Source organism: Arachis ipaensis, chromosome B8 (genome assembly GCF_059453495.1).
Source record: "Arachis ipaensis isolate K30076 ecotype BB chromosome B8, ASM5945349v1, whole genome shotgun sequence".
NCBI lineage: Eukaryota > Viridiplantae > Streptophyta > Magnoliopsida > Fabales > Fabaceae > Arachis > Arachis ipaensis.
The window spans coordinates 7,398,197-7,418,667 of record NC_142443.1 but is presented as its reverse complement, the minus strand read 5'-3'; the positions used below and the strand labels follow the sequence as shown (position 1 = coordinate 7,418,667).

Below are 20,471 nucleotides of genomic sequence, written 5' to 3'. Positions count from 1 at the left end.
AGAGTTCAAGACAACCCAAAGAGAAACCCACACTCATCTAATAATTATTTATTTATATTATATATTATATTTTTATATAAAAATATTAAAAAAATAAAAATATCAAAAAATTTATTTTTTATACTATAAAATACTAAAATTTAATTTTGATGTATCAACTATATAAAACAGTTTTATAAATATATCTAATTATATAATAATACATTATCAAAAATAATTTTTTGATACATTAACTGCGTAAATAGTATTTAAAAGAATGAATATAATTAAATAAGTATGTAAAATTTTTTATACTGTATCAAAATTAAATTCAAAATAATATACATAAAAAGATTTAGTTAACTTGTATCTTAAATTATTATTAGTAAAGTTTTTAAGTAATTTTTTTAATGAATACAAAATAAATATATTAAAGATTTAATTTTTTTATATCTTTAATAAAAACTTTTTTATTTTATAATTTTAATATGTCGTTTTAGGATATAAGTTAGCTAAATATTACATAAAAAATAATAACAAAAACATTTTTTGTATTTTTATTTTATGATATTAAAAACCCATCAACACAAGGCGAGTGTACCGTGTACCATTATGGGAGCTACCTTTTTCCGTGACTTTATGCAACCCACTTTTATATATATAAAAAAATAATTGATAAAAATAAAAAATATATCATAATTATAAAAATATATAAAAAATACAAACACTGTTTCTTTTTATTTATAACTTACAATAGTTGATATTCTAAATAAAAAAGTTTTATTTATACTATTAAAAAATTCTTACATGCTATTTATTTATTTTTCTATTTTCTCTTTTATTTTATTAATTCGAGGAACAACACTTATATTAACAAAGTTTTTAATCATAAAATCTATAGTTATTAATGCTACAAGTTGAATAAGGACTTATTTAATTTTATCACACTAATTTTTTTTTTTAATGTTGATTTAAAAGAGACAGAAAAAATTCAATATTTAAACATTTGAATATTTGACGCGTGTTTTTTCTTAATTCCGCATATTATAGTAGAATTTGCTTCTCTGACTTGTTAATAATTGAGAATCTACTCGTTGCCAAATTCAATTGATCCTCAGAATCCGAAATTGGAAGTTTTCTAGGGTTTTAACAGAACAAAACAGAGAAGATGTTACACCTTCTATATGGAGTGATATTGGGAGAGGCAATTGTGATACTGAGCTTTCTGTTCAAGTCCCCACTGAGGAAGGTTGTTATCGTCACCCTTGATCGTCTCAAGCGCGGTAGGGGTCCCGTTGTTGTGAAGACGGTGGCGGGTACCGTGGCTGTGGTGCTAGCCTCCTCTCTCTACAGCATATCTGAGATCAGGAGCCGCATGTTTGATCTTGAAGCTGGCGTCATCAACCCCACCGACCAAGTCCTCTTGTCAAAACACATTCTAGAAGCTTCTCTCATGGGTATTCCTATTTATTCTATGCTCTCTCACTGAATTTAGTCTTTTGATTTTTTTTACTGGGGAATTGAATTATGAAACGGGTATTTTGTGGGTATGGTTTAGTGTTAGAATTACAATCTAGCTAAAACGTATTCTGATTGTTTGTTTCTTGAGCGGAACAATTTGCCAATTTGGGATAGCCAAAAATTTGCATATGTTGATTGCTGTTGAATTTTGGTTCTATACTTCTGTGTAGATATTATTGAATCATTCAGTGTTTTTTTCAGTTTCCATTGGTTGTTTTGCTTTAGTTGGTGGTATTCTTCCCTGAATGAATTGCTGGATCCAGGGTTCAGTTAAATTTAAATAATAAAGCTCCACCCTTACAGGAGTGACTTCTGATGTCTTGGTGTTATGTTAGACTGCGTTTAGTTTTGAGAACATGATAAGATAAGATAGTGAGAACAGGTCACAAAGGACAAAGACACAAACATCAGTGTTTTTGTGTTTTGTTAAACTGAATATAAAATAAAACAAATAATAAAAGATATAATTATGAAAATTTGATAGTGATAATAAAGAAAAAATAAAAAGATAAGTTGTTTCTGTGTTTTTTATGTAAAAAAACAAAAAAAAAAAAACACAAAATATACTAATTCTGTGTCTCAGGATATAAGGTCTCTGTCTATGTCTCACTTGTGAAACACGATTTTGTGTCTTTGTGTTTATGTTTTAGTGTCCTATCTTTATAAACAAACGCAGTCCTAGTGATGGATACCAAAAGTAGCCCTCGGTTTAGTTGATGATTTTTAGTGTAAATGATGTGTGCAGGGTTTGTGCTGTTCCTCGCTCTAATGATAGACAGATTGCACCATTACATTCGAGAGCTTCGTGTACTTAGGAAGGCCATGGAGGCTGCAAAGAAACAGAATCGGAGTTTTGAGGAAGGTAAAACTGCCCGTGCAGAGGAACAAAAGGCATTGATGGAAGAAATTGCCACAATGAGACTCGAAGTAAAGCAATTGGAATCCGAATGCGAGGCGAAAAGAAGCAGGGTGAAGGCCTTGGAAGGTGAGGTAGTGGCTCTTAAGAAGCAATCTGAGGGTCTACTTTTGGAATATGATCGCCTCTTGGAAGATAATCAGAATATTCGGAGTCAGTTGGAAGGTACTTCTTCCCATGTTGATAACAAAAAGAGCATGTGAATGTGAATGTCCAAATATGAATGCCGCAAAGCAATTTTTCTCCTTTTGATTTGGCTGCTTCCTTTTGTAAGGTGCATGCTATTTATATAGGGAACTAGAATACTTGAGTACAGTATAAATGTATTCAAAATTTTGTTTATAAATCATGGTATGTCATGCGTTTTTTAGCGGAAGTAAGAGTTTGAAAGGAACTTATAAAGTAATTAACATTAAAGGAAGTATATTGTGAAAACGAATGGAGACTAGTCTGCAATTTACAATTCTTTCCTCTAGTAATAGTAATTCATAAGAGTCTTTTGTCTGTTTGTAACTCTGGTTTCAAAAACAGAAAAACAAATGTGAAGCAGCATAGTTAAAATATTGTGCCTAATAGATAGGGTGATTAAAAACTATTCTAGTTCAATTCTAACTCATATTGAACTGGTTTTGAAAAGTTAAAATTCATGCTAACTCGTATGCCACTGTGGTCAGTGAAAGTTTTCATTTCATTAGTTTCTTGCTTAGCCATCTATTCCACTGTTCAAATCACTTTTGTGTTGACATATACAGGCAGAAATAAAATAAGGGCTTTGGATTATAGGCCTATAAGACCCAACATATATTAGTTTTGATTGGGCATAATAAGTGGGCCAAATTGAATATAAACTGACCCTCACATTGTTGCCCTTTTAACTACCAAAAACAATATTGATGCTCTTTTTAAGCAAAGAAATTAATAACAGCTGAGGTTTGGCACAGATAGAGAGGATTTGTAGGTTTCTTGTCAAGCTGTACCAGAATTCAAATCTCATAAGTGGAAAATAGGATCCTTTCTAGTTTTAGTGTGGGTGAGTGTAATAAGACCAAAAAGAAAAGTAAAGAAATTAATAGTAAACACGTGGTATTATAATTTCTGTGTAGCAGGTAAGAAGGGTGATTGAGAATTTGGGATTTGGATCTTCTAAAGTTTAAATTTTACTTTAGAGAGTAAAGTGTGATCTTCTATTCTTGAATAGTTTCTCTTTCATATTTATTCTTGGTCTCACCTATGAAATCAATGGTGAGAGATCACACTTTACTCTCTAAAGTGAAATTCAAAATTTAGAGGATCTAAATCCGAGAATTTGAGATGGATAAAGACATAACTTGAAAATACTATGCGAGTTCTCTACTGTGACAATGTTGGTTGATGGTTTTTGGATAATTTGAATCAGATGGTGGTTAATTTTTTTGGATATTGGATAAGAATTGGTGTAATCCTTCAATATTGGAAGTTATGGTGTTTTACAAAATTCTGGGGATATAGAATTTGCAAAATAGGAATTGTCAGATCAAAATTTTTTTAATTTATAAAGACAATACACAGTCTGCGCATTGTAAATATACAGACTGCGTATTGTAAATACACAGACTGCGTATTGTAAATACACAGACTGCGTATTGTCAATGCAATACGTATTCTGCCTGCATTACGTATTCTGCATATTGTACTTACACAGAACAGCACCCCAAAACACTGTAAAACTCTATTTTTTTGTAACATCAACGTAAAACTCTATTCACTCTTCCATATTAAAATAAAAAATCCCCTACTTCACTTAGTTTTTCTTTATCAATTACTCAAAATCGTGTTATTTTGTGGTACCTATAGTCATAGGAATTCGATGATCAGAGTTGATGAGAATTTGTCATATAAATTACATTAGTTTGTATCTAGTTTCTGTCATTCTGTGTAGCCTTGCTCACCTCCCTATAACTATTTCTTCCTTTTATGGTTTTTTACTCATAAAAATAAATCAAGGTAATGCTAACCCATTTTAGGGGGCTTATGCCACGTTATTATACTTCCTTTTTGGCCGTTTTAGGACAAATAATAATAATAATAATAATAATAATAATAATAATAATAATCCCTTCTCAGATAAAGATAATAATAGTTGACGAAAAACGGAGAATAATAATAATAATAATAATAATAATAATAATAATAATAATAATAATAATAATAATAATTCCTTTTCAGATAAAGATAAAAGAAAAGGACAAATAGGTCTCTAACCATTGAAAAATACTTTTAAGTCCTGACCTTCACAAAACTTGGACGGATCAGTCCCTGACGGAGGCATTTGGACGGAGGAACTGATCCGTCCAAGTTTTATGAAGGTCAGAGACTTAAAAGTATTTTTCAATGGTCAAGAACAAAAATGTCTGCGGGACAAAAGGTGAGAAACCTATTTGCCCTTTTCTCTAAAGATAATAATAGTCGATGAAAAACGGACAATAATAATAATAATAATAAAAAAGTTGACCAAATTACTAATGATAATAATAGTTAATATTGGATTTCCTTTGGTAAAGTATGTAGGTTTGACCAAAGATAAATGTAAATCATGCATGAGACTTCAACATAGATCGTTCATTTAAAAAAAAAAAATAATTTACCATTTGGCTGGGTATGCCATTGTGTTTTTTATGGCTACAAATTTATAAGGTTGAAGCATGCTTAAAGCAGATTCTACCTATTGTTCTCGGCACCTCTATGTCCATGCGGTTCAAAATTGTTCTCTTTTCTTTTACTTTTTCTATTGGGTAACCTCTCTAGCAAATAGCCACATATTCATTTCTGGCACACGCACCTATAACTACAAATCTAGAATTCCCATATCCATATCCATATCCATATGTGACAATCAACATAAGAATCCTAATCATTTACAGAAAAATAAATAAAACTTGAGCTTATTTGTATGGATGTGCTTAAAAGTACAAATACAACTTCAATTCTCAACAATTTGAGCCCAAAGTTGGGCATAGATGCTCTTCCCAAGAGGGGCATCACAATAGTGTCAATATTATAGTCTTATAGTCTTATAGAAGCCTTGGGTAATAAGATTAAAAATACAAGAATTCGAATTTTGAAAGTGCCTTGATTGACCAAACTAACATTCACAAATTTTAAATCGTGGCCAACTACAACAACTGTATCTATTCTCTAACCACACAAAGATCAAAAGTTTGATTTATATTTCAATTGACTAGCGGGGGTTGACCAAATCACACTACCCCAAAGTTTTTCAACTTGTCCTATTCGCATTATCATAATTTATATTATTATTATTATTAGCATTATCTTGGTGTATTGGAATTGACAGAAAACCCACCAAACGTAATATTTGATGCATATTCGCTTTGCTTTAAAAGCTGGGACCTGTTGTGTAATGCAGGTTTGGTAAGAGAAGGAGGCACAAATTCATGAGTAGATTTACCTTCTAACTAATTGGAAGGTTTGGAGATTAATTATAGACCCACCATTCACCAAGTGCCAGTGCCTAGGGCTGATAAATAGTGTCCTCACGATGGCTAAAGAGAAAATAGAACCACCAATGGGAACAAATATTGGGACATTGCACTAACCTTGGTTCCCTATGTTTTAATGTCACATTGAATCAACCAACACAAATAAAGAATATTAGGTTTGTGTGTGTTAATTCTCATGTATAGTATGCTATAAAGCTAACCCAATTGTGTGGCCTGCCCCTGCCCACCATATTCTATTTCTCTCGCTTATTATTATTATTACCATTTAACTATTTCACCCAACTGAAAAACTTTCATTTATATACTACCAATAGAAATGCTCTATATCAAAAATAATTGGAAGATAAAAATATAAATTAAAACCCCAAATTAGGGGGTGGCAACGGGACGGGTTTTTTGTTCTACCCGACTCAACCCGCCACACCTTACAATAACCCGCATAAAACTCTACCCGCAAGTAGTAAATAATTGAACCCTAACCCGCCCCGCAGTACCCACCCCGCCCCTATAATTATTAAAATCTAATAAATAAAATTAAATTTTTAAATATGATACAATAGTATCAATCATTTTACTAATTATTTTACATATATCACACATATTATATATTATATATATACTGGGGCGAGTAGGGCGGGTATTACCTAAACCCGACCCCGTCCCACCCCATCCAAGAACCCGTCCTGCTCAAAATCTGCCCCGGTGCGGGTTGGATAATTACCCGCCCCGAACGAATAGGGACGAGGTGGGTATCTGCGAGTTCGGATGATGTTGTCATCCCTATCCCAAATGAGATATACAAAAGATAATTGTTAGACTATGACTCAACTACTCTGCTTAAGTTATCATTTAAAAAAAGGGAATTTAATCGGATGATGATGTAATTGTTTTTTGTTTTTCACATCAACACTATATATATTATTTGCATGAGTTTGTGTAAGGGGTTCATTTTTTTCGATTCATCAATTTTTTTAAATTATTCTGTATCTTAAATTTTAAAGTATTCAAAAAAAATAAGGGTTAAAAATTTATCTTATAATAGAAAGTTGACTAATTAAAAATATATTTTCTAATCTCTGTAGTCATTCTATTTGCACATAAAAGAATGTCTATCAGACACTAATTCTATTATTATTAAATTAAACTATGAACCTTACTTTCTCTGCACTTACTATTATTAGATAAAAAAGCATTTAACTGTGAAAACACTTTTATCGTTTTTCGTTATTAATGTGTGTATATATTATATTGAATTTTGCACGGTGTGAAGTGTGAAGGAGATTAAACCCAACATGGCCACCAAACAAAATAAAGAGTTAGGCATGTAGCCGTGAAAGGCCGTAGAACATTAACTGCAACACCTATTAAAATCTAATAGCACGTTGAGAATTAAAAAAAGGAAGAAGTTCAATTCAATGTGTAATTGAATTACTATAAAATATCTAATGTCAAAGGATGCATTTTCTGAAAATTGACACTATTTACTACAACCCTAACATCCCTACATTTAAAATCCTCATAAAAACAACTATTAATTCTACAATTACTATTAATAACATTATCATCGTCATTATTATTATTATTATTACTTTTCTCCACCTCACACCAACAATCACTAGCTGAACTTGAAGCTATCATTGATCCACCAATGCAAGAACAAGAACTCTCGTTATTGTTATTCCCTCTAGTTGTGATCCAATTCTCACTTTCCCAATTCCAATTGGGGTCACCAGAACACAGAGCCAGCTTCTTGATCCTATCAGAAGCGGAATGCACACAACATGTTTGAACAAAATCCCCAGCAATGGGGCATTCTGATTCCTCCACAGAATTCCAAAATCCTTGATCAAGAATACTAGTAGGAGACCATGATGAACTATTGGATTCCCCAAGAACACAATCACCATCTTTGGAACTGAATTCCCCAAGAAATGGATGATTCAGCAATTGGCTAGCACTCCATCTTTCTCTTGGATTCCTCCTAAGACACTTCTCCAAGAAATCCTTTGCTTCTTCAGAAAGAAACCCCGGAATCTCAGGAACCTCACCGGAATATCCAACATGGTACAGCATTGAAACAGGGTCCTTAACTTTAGGCCATGGTGAACAACCAGTGGCCATCTCAATCACAGTGCATCCAATTCCCCAAACATCACAAGGGTACCCCTGCTCCTCCCCCCGAGCCGCCTCCGGCGACATGAAAGCCGGGGTGCCAGCCAGTGGCACCCGGGCTGACTCATTTAGGCTCTTTGCTAATCCGAAGTCAGCAATTTTGACACAGTTACCTTCACCAACAAGGATGTTACTACCCTTTATGTCACAATGCACCAACTCTCTTGAGTGCAAGTATTCTAGCCCCTTTAGAACTTGCTTTGTGTAGTGTGCAATCGCCGGCTCCAGGAGGCGGCCACCGTGGTTAGAGAGTGTTCCATGGGGCATATACTCCATGAAGAGGTTGAACATGAGCTTGCTTTTCTCTTTTGTGATATCAAAGCCTTTGTAGGTTACTATGTGTGGTGAAGAGAGTGAGGACAAGATTTTTTGTTCTCTTTGGAGGTGTTGTGATTGTGAGAGCTCTGCTGACTTGACGGCACAGACGGCGGCAGAGGTGGTGGTGCCAGCTAGGCATACGGTGGCTGAGGAGCCTTGGCCTATGATTTGGCCTCTAATCCACTCCATCTGTTTTGTGTTTTTTAATTGAGAACAAAAATATTGAAGAGTGGATTTAGAGGCTCTGTTTTTGGTGCAGAGTGCTGCAGAGTCTTTGGTAATGTTATTGCAGCCTTTATATATAGTAAGAGAGATTGGAAGGCACTTTGAGTTTTCTAGTTAAGAGGGTCCTTTTATTGGTTGGTTTACTAAATTGGTTATTTGGTTGGCACTTTCTTTTTCTCTCTCTACACTTAGAAATATTTTTAATTTATTTTAAAAGAAAATGAAATTTTAGATGTTCCTAGAGCCACAACAAATTATATGAAATATTATACTTTAAATTAATTGTCTTTTGTAAAGACATGTAATCATATGGCATCATATGAATACAAAGAAATCTTTAAGTTTTATCTGTTAGAAGTACTGATCTTGGACTATTATTTTCACATAATATTCTATCTGAATTATTTGTATTATATATTTTTTTATTATTTTATTATTCTATTTTTATTATTAAATTTATATTTAACATTGTGTGATATGAAATTTCAGTTTCAATTCTATTTTTTTTACATGTGATTTTGTTTTTATATAACTTGTAATTTTCTTGTGTCGTTGTTAAAGTAACTTCTTCACTCCAATAAAAGAGGAGGGAGTTTTAGTAAGAATAACAAAAATAAAAAATAATAACAAAACATATATAACACACATTTTATATTTATTTTTTATTTTTATTTATTATATTGTACATAATAAAACACCAAATATTAATTATACAATAATTTTTTTGGCATTATCATCAAAATTATTGTGAATTAGAATTTTATTACTATTTATCACATATAAGAACACCCTTATTCACTTGGAGCTAATAAGAGAACAAATAAAGAATCAATTATCTAATCAATTGTAATTTTAGTGATTAGATTGTGTAAAATTAATATTCAATATTAAAAGGTATTTGTTATCATCGTTATTTTAATATTTATTTTTTTGTGTAAAAAAATTATATTTTAAATTATTTATCCAAATACTATAATTTTAAAATAAATATTTCTATAATTAAAAATTTAAGTACAAAATAACTTATTTATAAACTATTATTAATAAAAAATTTTATATTTTAAATTATTTTTTTAAAAAAACTATTTAAATTATTTATCCAAACACTAGTTTATATTATTTGACATGTATCATTCAAGAATGATATATTTTATCCATAGCACTAGTATTTGTATAATTAACTAACCTTCAATTAATTTTGTTTGAACCTGATCAATTCATTTTTATTATAGCTAAAATTCTGAGTAATTTTTTATTAAAAAATTTGTTAAATGCATTGTTTAATATTTTAAAACTAGAAGCTTTTGAGTAAAAAAATGTCCAATGGGCTAAAAATTTCAAAAGAAATTTAATATTGTAAATCTTAATCAATGCTTCTAGTAAAAATTATTTTGAAAAAAAAGAGAGTGAATTATTTAAAGCATCTCAGTCTTGGTATCTCATTAATAACATTAAAAAAAGAATTTGGAAAAAAAAATCAAATGTTACATTAAGTACACTAAATAACACAACTCGGGAATTGTAATTTTTTTTTTCTTGTTCCTTTTATATTAGGTTACTATCCCTTGGAGTGAGAGCATAAGACGTGCTCAAATATGAGTGGCTAAGGGCTTTAGTCGGTAATGGCTTGGATAATGTGCACGTGTACAAGTTATAAGCTTTTAAGCCTTTTGAGTGTGAAAACAGTGAATTAATTCAGATTTAGATTTGAATTTAGTTTGGTGCAATTTAAGGGGTTAGTGAGGTTAGAATTTTGGTTAGGTGAGTTTAGATGGACAATCAATAGGGTTGGATTCCTTGCTTTGTATTGCATACTTAGCTAGACTCAGAAAAAAATTAATATAGGGTGGGTTGAACCACCAAAATAGTTCAACTTCAGTATCTATTGTTTTATCTTTTTCTTTATGTTTTTTAATGGAACTTGATGCTAATGTGTGAACACATATTAAGCTTGACAAATTACAAGTCTTTATGGTTGAGCAAAGAGTATTAGTCAACTAATGAAGGGGTATGGTTTCGTTACAAGTCAAAATCCATTAAGAGAAAATATTCATTTCATTGCCTTGTTCGGTGTAACTTAATTATTATGCTTAATTTTGATCTTCCTCCACTAACAATAACATTAGTGGTTTCTATCTTTCTATTATAATTTATAGAACATTTAACAATCTTTAATTTTGGTTGGCATGATGGTTGTTTTCACATATTTGACTAGGTGATATTTGATTTGGATCAAAATTTTTTAAATTGAGGAAATAGTTTTTTTTTTTCGGTTGACTCTAGTTGTAAATAATTTGATCCTTATCTTTGAAATAGTTTCCTTTCTCTAATTATTTAAATTGTAAACATATCTAATTCTTTTTTCTAACGATAAAATATAATTTTAGTTAAATTTTAATTTTATTCTTAATATTTAAATATTATATTTTTACCTCAAATATTTTATTTTGTTTTATTTTTGTTTTCCAATTATTATTATTATTATTATTATTATTATTATTATTATTATTATTGTCACTATTTAAAAATAACTATAATAAAAAAATAGCGTTGGAAAAAAAATTTATATTTGACTAAATAATTAGAATAAGAGGAAATAAAATATTTGAAATAAAAAATTATATTTCAAAAATAAAATTAAAACTGAATTAAAATATTAAAAATCAAAACAGTATTTTATTTTATTTTTTCTAATGATTTAAATTGTAAGCATATCTAGTTTCCCTTTCCAATGATTTAAATTATAAGCATTTTTTTTCTTTTTAATTTCTTTTAAATGAACGAAGCTTCGCAACAAATATTGGCATATACGATGATAAAGTATAGAATGTCTTTCAAAGTACATGAGCAAATATCTCTAGGGATGATATTTTTTGGGGTGTGACATGTGATGAATGGATATTTTTGCAGCTTTCAAAAAGTGAAAGGGTCATAATACACAATGAAAAGTGAGAATAGTCGAAAAATTTGGATTGGTCAATTTAATACTAAACTAACACCATTTTCCATTTCCCACTGATTTGCAATTATAATTGCTCATAAAAATAAAGTGAAACGTACTTCAAGCCTATAAGTTGTTGAAAAACTTTATCAAGCTTTTGTTCCTAGTAAGCAGAAAAAGTTTAATCCAAAAGTGCCAAATGTCATTTTACTCCATGCCCTACTTCTAGAAACTCAATCCAACATACATTAGTTAAGTCCAAAATCAACCGTTATAATGGGGGATTATTATCTCCCAAGTAAAGTAATCATTATCATTTTAGAAGTGGACACAAAACAGTAAAATGAGTACCCTCAGTTTTTATTTTAAGGCAAAGATACTTTCCATAGCTAGTAAAAAATGGTCTCATATGAAAAAAAAAAATATGAGTTTTTTTTTTTTCTTTTTGCCAATATGAGTTTTTTTATGATAATTTATACATATATATTTGTAATGAGTCCCAAAAGCTTCAGCTGATGGAAAAATGTAACACTAATGGTTATATCTTTAATACTTTCTAAATCTCCATTGTACACATTGTACAAATATTCTATTGGCTCCTCATACTTTTCCATTTGTAATATAGCTCAAGAGTTTAAGAACAAGTTTTAATTCTAATTCTAGTATAATAATTACAATGAATTTTTTCTGGTGACTTAAATAAATTAAAACAAAGAAAAACAAAGCAAACAAAATAAAGAAACTATTTAAATAGAGGGACAGTCTCATTTAAAACTACTCTTCAATTCTTCCAAAGGTGAAGAAAGCTCCATATAAGAAAGTTGTAATTTTATCGTCATTTTTGCCCGTGTGTTTGCATTTTTCATAATTAAACGAAAGTCAACACACCAATTCCAATGCATAATATCTTTTATTTTGAGCACCAATGAATCAATAAACCCAAAACTATCTTGGTGATTAGCAACAAGATTAAACGCTTCTACACAATCCGTCTCACAAATACATCTCGTTGACCCACATTTCAGGCTAAGAGATATTCTCTCCAAATAACAAACAATTCCCCTTGAAAAATACTATTATTCTCAATCATTCTCAAACACCCCCATTTGCCAATTCCTATTACAATCTTGAATAACACAAACAAAACCAACACTATCACCCGAACCAGGATAACTAACATCACAATTAATCTTAAAAGTACTAATAATGGATGGAGAATTCCAAAAACCATTTAAAATAGAGAGAAAGAACATACGTTGTAATTAAAAAATATTCTTAAGTTCATTTTCTAAAATTAATACCAAACAAATCACTTATCTAAATTCCCATATATTATAATATTTTTATGTGTTATTAATATATGTCTTAAAAGTACTCTTTGGAAAACTAAAAACAAAAAATAAAATTTCTTTAATAAAGAAAGTAAAACTTAGATTTTAACGTATTAAAGCTTCAATTTTTTTTCCCTCCGCTTAGTACCTTTTTTTAAAACACTTGTTAGCATAACTTAGTTCTCCTTTTTTGAAGAACAATTTAACCCATGACTTGAATTGAGTATGGAGCGCGAACTATGATATAGAAGAGATGATGATTGGACGATTGAATATGATTTTTGCTTTACTAATCAATTATAATGTTACAAATTAAAAAGGTGTCATTTCAAAAACAATCGAAAATCATTAGAATTCCAAAGGGGTGGGTGTACTTTTGACATTAATTCACTAACAACATTCTTTAACTTCACGAAACCAATTATACCTTTGATGGGTTTGGAAACACAGGTGTCCAACCTTAGGCGTGAAATCAACGTTAGCTCTCACACTCACTCACACTACTATCATCTCATACAACATTAGAAATACGTTATTACATATATAATATAATATTAATATTAAATTAATATAATTAACGAACTTAATCGGGCATCCTACGTTACAAAATGGGATTTGGTGGTGTGAAGTAGAAGCTATATATAACGAGAAAGGTTGAAAATACTTTAAAAAGTGCTTAGAGGTTGTAAGTTGTAACTGATTTCGATTAAAGTAGCTGCATGCTAACAAATCAGAGAAAAATAATTAAGCAGGTGGGAGTGGGGAAGTTGAAAATTTGAAAATAGAAAATAGGGGGATGAACAGTTATGTGTTATTTATTATTTACGCTGCAAATTAAAAGCATAATGAGATGAAATATTAATTCTCTACAGTTACCCAATAACTGTCCAGCTACACCAGTTGGTTGGAACAGTGCAACTTACTATCATATCTTATTTCAAAATATCGTTTAATTTTAATACTATTTCATATGATCATTTAATTATATCTATTTTTATGACATATTTATATAATTATTATAAAAAATTATTATTTTTACTGATATAATAATATATAATTTTATGTATGTGTAAAAATATTTTATTCTGTATTATATATATTTTTTTTAAATGCAAGGTTTATATATGCATGTAAATTGTGCACTTATGACTTGCCCAAAATACCATTAGAGGCAACTTTAATTTAGCAAGGAATAATAGACTAATAGCAAAAATGTATTACACGTCCATTTTGTACAATATTATAACTAAGGGTTCGTTCGAAAAAATCTCAAAAGTTATTTTTTTTTGAATTTTTAACTTATAAAAAATAGTAGTATTAATATTTGGTATAATTTTTAAAATTAAATTATATTTTTTTTAAAATTATTTAAGTATTTATAAAAAAATAACTTCTTTTATAATAAATTTTTTTATTATATTTCTTTTAAAATAAATATTTTTAGAATTAAAAAATAAAATACAAAATAATTTATTTATAAACTACTTTTAATATAAATATTTATTATTTAAATTATTTTTAAAAAAAATTAATTACACTGTTTACCTAAACTAAGTGTAAGTATTTTTTCTCAAACTATGAGATTACTATAATGATAAAAAATTGAGGAAATAAAATGAATATAAAAGTAAACAATAAACCAAAATTGTTTACATCATAAGATGATGGATAAGACTTAATATTGATCAAAGTGATGAATTAAGTGCAAATGTAAATGACGTGAGTTGGAAGGTAAAAATGGTGTTGGAGAAGCAAGAATGCTTAGGTCACACGCAAGTCACGTGGTCCTATTCTCGCTATTTGTATGTGTGTGTGAAAAGGATTTTCGCATATTCATGGCAGAAAAAAGAACAAATAATGGGTCCCACATGAACACGTAGCTCGTAACACGTGTTAATTAATAGCACGTTTTTTTATATACGTCTGTGAGGACTCCAGCGTTCCACGTCACCATGTGCCTCCAAAATGCTCCAATGCAATATAGTACTTGCAGCTTATTAGCTAATTAAGATCTTCTGTTAATACAAGTGTGGATATCCATTTATGCTCCGATAAATTTTTCGAATGACCAAGAGATTTTTAATAAAAAATATTCATTTCGGTTCTTGTCTTTTAATATTAGGGATTAATTAATTTTTAATTAATAATTTTTTTAAAATATATTTATATGATACGTTAATTATTAATATATTTTTTACTTAATTTTTATAAATAAAAATAGTTTAAAAATTATTAATATTTTTTATTTTACACAATAAATTTAGTTAATATATTTAAAAAATTATAAAAATATTAAAAAAAATTACACTATCTTAATAATTATCTAAAATATAATAAGATTCTAAAAAAAAAGTCTATCAATCATAGTTGACTTTTAATGGATAAATTAATAGTTTAACATATTACGTAAGTTTATTCTATTAATACAAAGAAAAAATATTAATAAATAAACCAATCAATTTCACAAAAATAAAAATTAAAGATCAAAAAAAATATTTTTTTTTATTAAAAATCTCATTATGTCTGGAAGCAATTGTCAAGAACTATTTATAATTTTTTTTTCTTAATATAATTAATATTATATTCATAGTTATCAAATTTGATTCGATTTGATCCGTCGAACTAAAATTTCAATCACCCAATTACCAATTTACTTAGATCATTACTTAAATCGATTAAATAATTAGTTCGATTAAATTTGATCAAATTCAATAAAAATTAATTAAAATAAATAAATCAATTTGATCAAATTCAGTAAAACTTGATCAAACTAGACAAAGTTATTATTTGTTATACATAATTTTTTTATTAAATATATTATATAAATAAAATTAATTATATTTACAAATTAAAAAATTTATTAATTATAATATATTTTTATTTCTATGATTATAATTTTTTTAAATATTTAAATAATATAATAAATATAAACTAATTGATAAATTATTAAAATTTAAAAATAATAATTAATTTAGTACAAAATAAAATTAAAAAATATTTATTATGAAAATAAAAAAATAAATTAAATTTTATATAATTATTACCAAATCAACCGATTTCATCTATTATTTATCAGTTAAATATATAAATTTTTTCTTAAATAAATATTAATACTTGTAGTATAAGTAGGGATGGAAATAAGGGCAAAAAACGGAATTAAGCCAATAGGGGGAAGATATTACACAAATTAGCCAAACTGAAAATTGCTTCACGAATGAGCTAAAGCATATTACTATATAATTCGAATCAGTATAGTTCAAACTACAATAACACATAATTTGAACCAGGGTAGCTCGAATTAGGATGTAACACTTGATGAATGTAATTCGAACCAGCATGGTTCGAACTAGATTAGAGAGTAATTCGAACTAGACTTGTTCGAATTAGGTAGTTGCATGCTTCACAAAGTAATTCGAACCTACTTGGTTCGAATTAGTATAAGTTTTCCTCAAGTAGTAATTTGAACTGGGCTGGTTCAAATTACACGTTTTGCAGCTATAAAAGGAGTTTGAATCAGCCCCACACGAATCACTTTTGCATCCTCATACCCCACCAAATCCCAGAGAAAACGACCTGAGTTCGATCCGACAAAGACTTGAACGGAGTACTCAGCCGATGGGGGACGATCCAGCAAGGTTATATCGGTTGGACGGAGTTGCTCATATAGCCGGGGTCATCAACGACGAGGTTAGTACATAAAAAACTTTGTGCTAGGGGTATATCTGAGTTAGTGGTTTTGCATGCGGTTTTAGTGGCAGTTTATGTTAGCGGTTAATCGTAGTGGTATTGCTAGTGGTTTAGTTGAGAGGTCTTGCATGCGGGTTAGATGGTGGTTTAGTTGGTGGTTTATGTTAGTTGTTTTATGTTAGTGGTTTATGTTAGTTGTTGTTTTATGTTAGCTGTTTTATGTTAGTGGTTTATGTTAGTTGTTGTTTTATGTTAGCTGTTTTATGTTAGTGATTTATGTTAGTTGTTTTATGTTAGTGATTTAGTTGGTGGTTTATGTTAGTGGTTTATGTTAGTTGTTTTATGTTAGCTGTTTTATGCTAGCGGTTTATGTTAGTTATTTTTTGTTAGTGGTTTAGTTGTGTGGTTTATGATAGTTGTTTTGCATGTGGTTTTCGTTAATGGATTTTTATGCGGTTTATAATAGTGGTTTATTCATGTGCTTTTGTTGGCGGTTTAGGTTAGGTGTTTTTAGTATTGGTTTTGTTAGTACTTTTGTATGCGGTTTTGTTTATGATTTACTTTGGGGGTTTATTTTGGTGGTATTGGAAGTGGTTGACTATGTGCTTTTGTAAGCGGTTCGTGATAGTGGTTTTGCATGTGTTTGACATAAGTGGATTTCTTTGTTGTTTATGTTAGCGGTTTGAGCATGTGATTTTCAAAGTGGTTTGATATATTGGTTTTGCATGTAGATTCTGTTAGCGGTTTCCTTTAGTGGTTTATGGTGTTGGTTATTTTTGTCATTGGTTATCAAGTTGGTTCTAATAATGCGGTGCAAGTAATGCGCAGCCACAGCGATGCATCAGGAGCATGCGGCGGCAGCAGGGCATGCGACTCGATGAGAGATACGTTCCGTACTTGCAGATGGCCGGATTATACCATCTTGAGAGGCTGAACGATAGATGGTTCCGGTTAGATGAGGCCCTTGTCAGTGCCTTCGTTGAGCGCTGACGTCTGGAGACGCACACCTTCCATATGCCGTTCGGAGAGTGCACGATTACACTTCAGGACGTGGCGTACCAGTTGGGGTTGCCAGTGGACGGGCATTATGTCAGCGGCTGCCTCTCAGAGTTCCAGATATATATCCAGGGTGGTCGTCCAGCTTGGGTGTGGTTCCAGAAGTTGCTTGGAGTGATTCCTCCTCCGAGCCAGGTTCAGAAGTACGCAGTAAACTGCAGCTGGTTCCAAGAGACCTTTGGCGAGTGCCTCGAGGGAGCCGATGAGGAGACTGTGCGGCGATTTGCTCGTGCCTACATCATGATGTTGTTGGGCATGCAGCTGTTTGCCGACAAGTCCGGCAACCGCATTCACATCAGATGGCTTCCCTACGTAGGTAGGCTTGAGGAGATGGGTACCTACAGCTGGAGGTCTGCAGCATTGGCATGGTTGTACCGGTGCATGTGCCAAGTGGCGAACAGACATGTGGTCAAGTTAGCGGGCCCACTACAGCTACTTTAGTCCTGGATCTTCTGGCGATATCCTAGGTTTAGGCCTGCAGGGTATGACACGTTCAGCTGGTCGTTGGCCTCGAGGTACTTTATTCAGGCTTCTCTATTTCAATTTAACATAGCTAATTCCATGTTCATTAATAATGTATTACAAATCTCTCACACATTTAATTAGCCATAAGACACATGTGAGAAAGAACCAGTCGGAGTGATCTCTGCTATGGTAAACTCGGAGTTATCCCTGTCGTACAAAGTCACCGTGAAGCACTTCGCCGTCTTCAAGTTGGCCTCAATACACTTCACCAAGTGCTGACTGAATTCTTGTCCGGTTCCCAGCTGGGCCTCAGCCTCTTTCGCCTTGCGGACATAGAGTTCTGCAAGCCTTCCATATGTTGCCTTCACCAGCGAGCACACAGGGAGGTTTCTGACACCCTTGAGGATTGAGTTCACACACTCGGAGATATTCGTCGTCATGTGCCCGAATCTCTGCCCCTCATCACAGTGCTGAGTCCACAAGGAATACTCAATCCGGTTCGTCCACTCACACATCACCGGGTCTTCAGACCGTAGAATATCAAACCAGTAATCAAACTCAACCTCGGTCTTGGCATACGCTGCATTGATAAGAAGCCTCCGTGTGCCTTTGCCCTTGAAGGTAAAGGCAAAATTAGCAGCTACATGTCGTATGCAAAATGCACGGTATGCAGATGGAGGTAACCAACCTTCGTCGGGAGCCTCAAGCGCGGCCTTGATGCCGTTATGCCTGTCCGATATAACCAGCAGACCCGGCTGCGGTGTCACGTGCTGACGCAGGTGGGAGAGAAAGAATGACCATGACTCAGCATTCTCACCCTCAACTAGTGCGAATGCAACAGGTAGTATGTTGGAGTTCCCGTCCTGTGCAATCGCGATAAGCAACATTCCCCCATACTTGCCATACAGATGGGTGCCGTCAATACTAACCAGCGGCTTGCAATGACGAAATGCCTCGATGCACAGTGGAAACGTCCAGAACAGTCTGTGAAAATAAGCTTGAGACTCATCGAGTTGTCCACCAACTCGAACAAGGCTCGTCCTTAGGACTGCAACAGTACCAGGCATCGTCAACTAGACTCCCAACACCCACCTGGGGAGCTCGTTGTACGACTCATCCCAGTCACCATAGATGAGGGCAATAGCCTTCTGCTTCGCCAACCAGACCCTCCTGTACGTCGGCCTAAACCCAAAGTGTGCGGCCGTGACATTTAGGAGCACCTTGATGCTGACGGATGCATTAGCCCTAACCATTGGCATAATGAACGCCGATATCACATGATAATCCAAACTCCTGTGGTCACTCGAGATGGAGGTGGCAAGACAAGTATGAGGTCCATTGTACCGTTTGACCTCCCAAATGCCCTTGCGCTGCTGGAGACTCAGTCGAATCAACCATGTGCACCCATTCCCGAACTCAGAACACTTGCCCACATACAGGCGATAGTCAGACTCCACTACCTTGTACTGTACCCCTCAGCGGATGCTGTAAGTCTTCACACTTAACAGGGCCTCATCTTTATCCTGAAATTACTGACCAACCTGAAACTCTGTCAGACCAGCAGTCCCTTCCGCATCTCTAGCTCCAAATCCAACAGGCTGCCCAGAAACCCCCTCCTGCCTCATGGCATCCAAGTCCAAAGAGAAAAAATATGGTGGATACTGCTGTGTGCCAGAGCTAGAACCACCTCCCGCCCCTGCAGGCTCACTCGCTCCAATATCATCGCCACTATCATCATCAATCATATCCGGCTCGACGTCATCGTCCTCTGCATCACCCAACAATCCGTCTCCAACCCAAAGTGGTGTAGCGCACTGTAAAGAGGTCGGCAGAAATTTCCCTGTTCCGACCTCGTCGCTTACGCTGCCATTGAGATCAACAGCGAAAGAAGGGGAGGCGACAGGTTGGACCGGTGGCTCGTACGCAGGGACGGACGAAGAAGCAACGACAGGTCTAGAGCTAGAACCGGCTGTCGTGGCTAAAGTGGTGGTATTCCGGTTTGAACCCCCTGAGCTGGATACCACATCAACCAACTTTGCTAACAGTTCTGGTGTCCTCACCTCCGGAAACTGCCGGTGACAATGAAACATGACTTGCAAGTCCTCATCACTCCCGATCGTGAAACAATCATACTTCACGGTTTTCTGGAGCACCGTGATTGAAATGCGATACAAAAACTTCTTAACCCGCTTCGCACCTTCCAGACCAAGTTTCATCAGTACAGACCTAACAAGGTCATCATAGCTCGTCGTAGGCCTCACGATAATACAGAGAGGATCCTTATGGGTGAACTTCACACCGGAACGAGTTTTCCTCTTAATCGATCCTCTGTGGTGAACCAACACTACAAAACTCTCCTC

The 20,471-nt window shown here is 32.6% G+C and overlaps 2 protein-coding genes across 2 annotated transcripts; one reads left to right on the top strand and one right to left on the bottom strand.

Moving 5' to 3' along the window:
• Nucleotides 1-1,012: 1,012 nt before the first annotated feature.
• Nucleotides 1,013-2,788, top strand: LOC107614104 (uncharacterized). The gene is made up of 2 exons (XM_016316338.3): nucleotides 1,013-1,436; nucleotides 2,246-2,788. Exons 1-2 carry the CDS (start codon nucleotides 1,148-1,150, stop codon nucleotides 2,617-2,619), a joined length of 663 nt encoding a protein of 220 aa, XP_016171824.1. The 5' UTR covers nucleotides 1,013-1,147; the 3' UTR covers nucleotides 2,620-2,788.
• Nucleotides 2,789-7,319: 4,531 nt separating this feature from the next.
• LOC107611904 (mitogen-activated protein kinase kinase kinase 18-like) lies at nucleotides 7,320-8,699 on the bottom strand. The gene has a single exon (XM_016313776.3). The coding sequence runs from the start codon at nucleotides 8,593-8,595 to the stop codon at nucleotides 7,348-7,350; it is 1,248 nt and encodes a 415-aa protein (XP_016169262.1). The 5' UTR covers nucleotides 8,596-8,699; the 3' UTR covers nucleotides 7,320-7,347.
• Nucleotides 8,700-20,471: the final 11,772 nt, after the last annotated feature.

Coding starts and splice junctions, on each gene's coding strand:
- LOC107614104 (XM_016316338.3), top strand. CDS start 1,148: ATGTTACACCTTCTATATGGAGTGATATTGGGAGAGGCAATTGTGATA. Junction 1,437..2,245: donor TCTAGAAGCTTCTCTCATGG/GTATTCCTATTT, acceptor TGATGTGTGCAG/GGTTTGTGCTGTTCCTCGCT.
- LOC107611904 (XM_016313776.3), bottom strand. CDS start 8,595: ATGGAGTGGATTAGAGGCCAAATCATAGGCCAAGGCTCCTCAGCCACC.